Source organism: Eretmochelys imbricata, chromosome 1, assembly GCF_965152235.1.
Source record: "Eretmochelys imbricata isolate rEreImb1 chromosome 1, rEreImb1.hap1, whole genome shotgun sequence".
Taxonomy (NCBI): Eukaryota; Metazoa; Chordata; order Testudines; family Cheloniidae; genus Eretmochelys; species Eretmochelys imbricata.
This window is the reverse complement of record NC_135572.1, coordinates 63,453,095-63,460,750: the sequence shown is the minus strand read 5'-3', so window position 1 is coordinate 63,460,750 and position 7,656 is coordinate 63,453,095. Positions and strand designations below refer to the sequence as shown.

The window sequence follows — 7,656 nt, the reverse complement described above, 5'->3', positions numbered from 1 at the left end:
TGTTCTAAATCAGCCATAAAAATGTTGGCATACTGTGGGGTCATGCGGGTACCTATAGCAGTGCCGCTGATCTGAAGGTATACATTGTCCCCAAATGTGAAATAGTTATGGGTAAGGACAAAGTCACAAAGTTCAGCCACCAGGTTAGCCGTGACATTATCGGGGATAGTGTTCCTGACGGCTTGTAGTCCATCTTTGAAATGGCTTTTAGATAAGCTATTACCAGCAGGACAGTGGGGTGGGAGGAGGTATTGTTTCATATTCTCTGTGTATATATAAAGTCTGCTGCAGTTTCCACGATATGCATCTGATGAAGTGAGCTGTAGCTCACGAAAGCTCATGCTCAAATAAATTCGTTAGTCTCTAAGGTGCCACAAGTACTCCTTTTCTTTTTGCGTATAATGTTTAGTCATTTTATCATACATGGCCATAATGACAAGTTTTGCTTCACTTAACAAAATTCTATCCCATGAAGTTAACAAAGCTCTGTATCATCTCTCTGTATAATGATATACACATGACTGTTCCATATGATTTGTACTTCTTTTTATGGTTATATTACAGTTCAATGAACTAGCCATTTAACTACTTAAAAATTAAAAACATTCAGCTGAGTTTTCTTGGATTTATCTGACATTAAGAAAGGAGAATTTCCAGGATTTAAAATGTATGTATTGATGTGATTAAATGGTGAAATGGGTAATGTTGTAATGATTTGTAATTATTTAATAATTAAAGAGCTCTCATGAATATTCTTGAAACCCCTGTGGAAAAGCCCAATAGTGCACTGATTTCATCAAGCATTCAGATCAAAGCAGAAATTATTTTTATATCACCCTTTTTACAGTGTTCTAAATACAGTCTATGAGCAAGTCACTTTTTAATTTCTTCTACTGTTTTCTGTTCTATCTATATCATATGAATTAACATTCTGGGTTTTTTTAAACTGACATCTTGATTTTTACCATATGAAAGAATCACTCATTAATTGTGGCTGAACGACATTCTGAGTGCAGTAAAAGTGGTCAGATTTCATGAGCAGCATAGACTTCCTGTTGCAGGCTAAGGCGGGGTCAAACTGGGTTTGTAACTGCAGATGAATGATAACTTCTTGTTGCAGTTACAGCCATCCCACTTACCCTGGACTGGAAACAAAGACAAATGAAGATGAAAAGGAAAAGTAACAGAACAATTTATAAATGATTTTTTTCACTTCTGACATGAGCTCATTTGGGCTCAGTTCAGTCCCTGGGAAACTAAATCTCCTTCTAATTTGTGTTTACAAAATATATAAATTGCACTACCCAAAAGGTAACATTTTCTCCAACTAATCCAGGAAATATGGGTCCAATCAGGGGGTGGTTGGGGTCCATTGGTAGGGCAAGGCTAAGGAAAGCTCATGATTAAACAAAAATGGAGACTACCTTCCTGTTTCGCCCCAGGAGAAAATGGTTCACAGAGCAGGGTTGAGTTATAATAGTGGAGCTCTGTGGGCATATGGGAGTGTGTGTGTGTGTGTGTGTGTTTGCATGCATGGGTGTGTTTTGGGGAGAAGTTCTGACCCTGATGAGCAAGGAAACTGTCTTGAAACAAAAAGCATCACTGGAATAACATGTTCAGTTCTGATAGCCACACTTCAAGAAGGATGTTGATAAATTGAAGAGGGTTCAGAGAAGAGCCAAGAGAATAATTAAAGGACTGGAAAACATGCCTTAGAGTGATAACCTAGATTGAGCTCCCTGAGACTAACAAAGAGAAGGTTAAGGGGTGACTTGATCATAATTTATAAGTACCTACATGGGGAACAAAAATTTGATAATGGGCTCTTCAGTCTAGCAGACAAGGATATAACAAGATCCAGTGGCTGGAAGTTGAAGCTAGACAAATTCAGACTGAAAATGAGACACGCATTTTTATTAGTGAGGGTATTAATCATTGGAACAGTTTACCCAGGGTTGTGATGGATTTTCTGTCATTGGAAATTTTTAGATCAAGATTAGATATTTTTCTAAAAGATATTCTGTTGTTCAAACAGGAATTAATTCAGGGAAGTCCTATGGCTGGATGATCACAGTGGTACCTTTTAGCCTCATAATCTATTAATCTAACAGAAACAATTGTTCCTTACCCTTAGTCACTCTGCCTAGTATGAAAGTGTAAGTCATAAATCAATCCCTGTTTTCTTTACCTCTTAAATTTAGAGTCAGGCAGATTCGTACATTGAAGATATGGTTAAATATTCCGCCAATGGCATTGAAAATCGAGCTCAGAGGCCTCTGGATGAAATTTGGCAGTGATCCATCAGTCCATCTCAGAGATGTACCCTTCAGAAAAGTAATACAGAAGTTTAATGAGAACTGCAGAGAGGACAGGTATTCTAATACTCTGCTGGGACTGAAAATGAGTGAAGGAGTGTGAGGGGGCTTCCACAGAAATGTGTGCATACCCTTATTGCCTACAGTCACATTATTGGCCCGTGGAGCTGCATGAATAATTCATTTTGAATAATGTATCATATTCACTTCACCTGTTCTTCCATTTGTGAATTGTCCTCAAATAGATTGCAATTTTCCTGAATCTGTTTGTTATTCTGAATCAGTCTATAACGCACTTATGACGAGTTCATTGCAGGTATTTGGTGTTCAATTTTTGAGATGTTTGGAATGGACACTGAGAACATGGTACATTTCTGGTTCCTGATTGCATGTATATAATTCATAGAATCAAGTTTCTAGTTCAAATAGTAATGATTACGAATATGAGGTTCACTTTCTTTGAATATTCCACTAATTGTAAATTCATTGTATCAACAAAAGCCCCTACCATAAACTCATTTCCTAGAATATTGCTGAGAAGACAGTTCAAGTGAATTCATTACAAAAATCTGAATAAATATATTCACAGAAGCTTTTGATAGTATTAACTCATCTCTACTGAGTTTACATTCTGCCAGGCAGAAATTAAACCTAGAACCCATTATCCACATGCCAGTTTATCCAGCGAAGCCTGAACTCAGGTCATCCTGCAGTTGTGGGCTAGTGTTGGCTAGAATGCGTGTGTGGTGGGGGGAGGATGGGGTTCTGAAGAATATTTTTGTTAAAAAATCAAATCTGAAAAAAAAGTGCTTATAGCAGCTGAAAATATTTTGGTTTTCTGCAATCGAAAACCAATTTTTGGGAGGGGGCTCAAAGCTAAAAATATTAAGTTGATATTAATATTAATCACTGAAAATCAATACATTTTCTATGGAAAAATTTTGCTCATCCCTTCTGTGAACCTCTCCTAGCTGGTTATTGTTTTCATGCCTCTTCTGAGTACACTTACCTTTTGGTGACTTCCTCCTGTCCAGAACTGGGTTGTCCTTTTGTCTGCATAACTGGCAAGGTTCACAAGGAAATCATTCTGAGCTGCATTGGAGATGCTGGTGAGGTGACCTCCCTCTGCTATCCTCTGGCAAACACTCTGCAGGGTAAAAGCAAATTCGACCCAGGAACATAGAGTGGGAAAGAGAGTGAGGGGAGAGTTTGTGAAACAAAAAGGGGAGAGAGAAAAGTGGAAAAAGTTTGGGTATGGGAGTGAAGAGGGAAAGAGAGACAAGAATATAAGAGAAAGTGAAAAGAGAAGGGCAGTGGAGAATGAAATAGAAAGGGGGGAAATAGGACATAAGAGAGAAAGTTGTATAAAGGGAGTAGAGAAAGACATACAAATGGAGCTAGGCTAGGCCAGAGTGGAGAAGTGTGAGAGGAAGCAATAATGATAAAGGGGAAAACAAGAACATTAAGTGTGGAAAGCAGAGAGGGCAGGAAGGGAGAAAAGTAGAGAGAGAAAAGGAAGATGGAGAAAATTGAAAGGCCAAAAGTGTTTAAGAAATAGATTTTCTTCTTGTTTCCCCAGCCATCCACCAATCAAGATGGGGTAAAGAGTTCTCTTAACTATGTTCTGCTGAGTGGGATTGTGTGATTTTTGCCTCTATCTTCAGGTAAGAAGATGGTTTCTCTTTCCCCTAAGGCAGGAGGCCCCTTTGTCTGCAGCCTGAAATAAAGGCACAGTTTGCTTTGGCCCTAAGGAGCCCTTTGCCAGTTCACCTTGATGATTAAGGCATTTGTTTTGTCATTTAAACTGAACATATTCTCATAGCCATAACCTCAGATCGTATAAATCTTTCTCTTTTTACTAAAGAGTTCCGTGGAAAGCAGCACCACTAAGCAAACATTTACACCGAGTGCATTTGAGGGAGGTGTCTGCATTTTGAAAATTAGCATATTTTGACAATATTTTGAACTCCATCCTCCCCCCACCCCATATCAGTACATCAATATAGCACCGGCCTCATCTGGTATAATTAGAACAGGGAGCGAAGTGAAGTCAGATTATCTTTTAGCAAGCCTCTGAGATTTGGAGGAACATAGACAAGGCAAAAGGAATTTTCTCTTCAGAAGTGTTTTTATGAGGCAGAGAGATAAAAGTTAAGCCTCTTAGGGATGAGTTAGCACATTCAGAGTGGGGGTGGGGCCAACTGCCTCATAAACAGGAAAATCACCTAACCTTCTCTTCAGTTTGGTGTTAGGATTTTAACAAGGAATTAGAAATTCTGTGGCTTGTTCCAGAGTTTAGATGGAAAAATGCCAATGTTCAAAGGCAGTGAATCCTGTCCAGTGGAGAGAGATGGGATTAAATGAGAACTGTTTTCAGATTTCAAAAGATCTGAGAGCTGAGTAGGAATTGGTTCATAGCCACTTGAGCATCTCACATGGCAAAGCTGCATGCTGGTAGCTCACCCACATGTTCATCCCTGAAATGTGTATCAAGTACCTTCTGCCAGGATTGATACATTTCAGGTAAATCAGAAAGGAAGGAGAAAAGAAACAAAAAAGTAAAAAGAAGATAGAACAAGGGGAGAGAGAGAAAATTCTCATTTTGAAGAACCTGGTACCTCAGCATCGGCCCATGTATTTTGCTCCTGGACAAACTTGTAACACTGGCCCATGTTACTGACCCATCCATCCTGACAGGGACCTTGGCAGAACAATTCTGACTCTAGTAAGGAGGATTCAGCTTGAGCTGGGACTTGAATATCCTTAGGTGAAGAATGACTGCCCCCAAATATGCTGTCCAAGAACCGGACATCACGACGTTTGACACCTGGGTTCTCGTCACCTATAAGAAATACAAACCGACTCCTAGATAGAGGTACCGGAAGAACAAAAGTCCATATATCTCTCTGGACAATATGTCTCCCTCTCACCTTGGATGTCTCTTTAAATCTATGTGAACTGAGTTATAACAGTCTATATAAAGTGAAACAAGGATGATTTACTGAATATAATTAGGAGCAAACGTACTAGATATTCAGTGGGACAATGCAAATTCAGCAAATGAAGCGTACTCGTCTTAGGAGTCAAGTTCTGATGAGGTCATAAACAATATTAATTTGCTGCTCTCATTGCAGGATACAATGGATCCACTTCTCTACTTCACAAAACCATGTCACTGGTTGGTGCAATGCATCGCAGCTTGCTGATTCCTCTCTGGCTGTGCCCCTGGGAGAGACTGCAGGGGGTGCAGCAGGTCAGAACTGAAAGGCACTGGCCGGTATTGTTTGGTTCTGCAGATCAGGAGTATGTGTATTAGCAAAGCTTTGTCAGGGAGGACCCAGGACAGGACTAGCAATGTGAATTGCAGGCTGGGGCTGAGATGTATCAACACCTTTAGGAGAGAAGGAGGAATACTAGAACAATACAGGTCTGTCAGGCCAGAATTAAGATTAATTTTGTGAAACTTATTGCAGTCAATTTCTTTCCAACATCCTTCTTAGTAAACAATCAGCACAGTTGGATTCAACTTCCAAATATCATTGATTTCTCTCCCAAAACCTCATATGGTAATTTCCTCTACCTTAGAATCTGTTGTATTATCCATTCAAATTTTATCTTGTGGAAGCCCTATTTTCCCCTCTAGAGCTAGATGGGCCTGGCACTAGCCCAGCAACAATATGGGGAGGAAGGTGCACTGAACAATTTCATCCCACCACTCTCCCCTTGGAGCTCCCTGCCAGGATACCTGCACACTCTGGGTCACTTTCAGTATCTGGGGACTCAAGCCATCCCACAGGGGAGAGGGAGGGGGTGAATTATGGTGCTGGACCCTTCCTTCAACCTGCCTGATAACCAGCAGAGATGGCCAGGAGCAGAGAGTGGAGTGTGCTGCACCAACTTCAGGGGCAGTACAGGCATAATGCAGTGGTCATGCTTCCACTGCACTCTCTGGTCTTCCGTGAGAGATCCCTCCTGGAGCGGTCCTTAGGGTGGTGCAGGCCCACACCACCTCTAATGCAAGGGGAAGTCAACAGCACAATGGATACGCACACACACACACACACTCTCTCTCTCTCTCTCTCTCCCCCCCTGCCCCCCCCCCAGCATCTCCTAGGCCTGTCAGTCTTAAAGCAGCTCATTCTCATTTTATCCCTGCCTCAGTAATACTCGGAAGAGTTGTACTTCTGGGTTGAGGGCAGGGTGTGGATCATTTGGAATTACTGAGGACCTTTTGCAGCTCTTTGCATGTAGAAAGGCTTGCACAAGGGCACATCACGCTAGACCTGGCTCCAACCTTTGCTCACTGTCACTGCATTACAGAAATATTAAACAATACACCAGATTCATTCTACGTTAAAAACCCCCAAAGCCTCAGACTTTTTACTCTATTAACTTTAAAATAATTCTGTGCTGCTAACAACAAGAAGCAAATGGTGAGGCTGTGTTTCTTTTTTTGCAGCATCAGACAGACATTCTAGATGCATTATACTCACCTTCCAAGCCAGGGAGAACCAGTACGCCTAGAATCAGGAACAAAAATGGAAGGGACTTCATTGCTAGGAGACCTTGCGACACTGTTGCCTGCAATGTGTAAATATCAGGTAGAAGTTGTTCATCCAGGCACCTGACTGCCGGTCAAAGTAAGAAATGGAAGAGATCTGCCAGGGCATCTCCATTGGTGTCAGTGTAACGGAGGAGAGAAACAATGTCTTTACATCATACTCCATAGATGGTAGATGGTTTTATCATCAACATGACTCATTATGTTGTGTAAAATATTCAGAAGTGCCTAGGTGACTTGGGAGCCTGAGTGCCATTTTCAGTAGTGACTTAGGGCCAGATTTTCAAAGGTATTTAGGCACCTAATGATGCAAAAGACGCCTAATTGGGATTTTCAGAAGCACCTAAGCTGGTTATGTGCCCAACTCCCATGGAAAGTGTTACCCCTAATCTCACCTAGACTAAGCCTCTCCTTGTAGGCTTGTTCCCACACTGTGTTTCCTATTCCTTTGTCCAGTTAAGTTTCAAGTGTCTTCAGGAATGGGGCTTCCACCACTTCCCTTTGGGATTCTAACAGATGCCTCTGTCAGAAATGTTGCCCTGTGGTTCAGCCTAAATATTCTCCTTCCTAATTCTCTCCCATTATTCCTAGTTATAACTCTCTGTTCTGAATAAGACTCCTTCCATGGTGTTCACACACTTCAGATACACAGAGACAATTATGTCCTCCTCCCCGATTCCACCCCACGATTTATTAAGACAAACTGTACATTTTTTGTTCTTTTAATCTTTCTTTCTAAGTCTGTACCTCCAACTCCAAAGAGGGTAGACAGGAGTGAAT

General features: G+C 41.0%; 1 protein-coding gene across 1 annotated transcript; it reads right to left on the bottom strand.

Annotated features, from left to right (window-relative positions):
* Positions 1 to 1,062: 1,062 nt before the first annotated feature.
* LOC144274996 (snaclec bitiscetin subunit beta-like) lies at positions 1,063 to 6,869 on the bottom strand. The gene is made up of 5 exons (XM_077834462.1): positions 6,809 to 6,869; positions 4,934 to 5,157; positions 3,325 to 3,462; positions 2,189 to 2,324; positions 1,063 to 1,145 (listed from the first exon to the last, which is right to left on the bottom strand). Exons 1-5 carry the CDS (start codon positions 6,867 to 6,869, stop codon positions 1,063 to 1,065), a joined length of 642 nt encoding a protein of 213 aa, XP_077690588.1.
* Between the last annotated feature and the right edge of the window lie 787 nt (positions 6,870 to 7,656).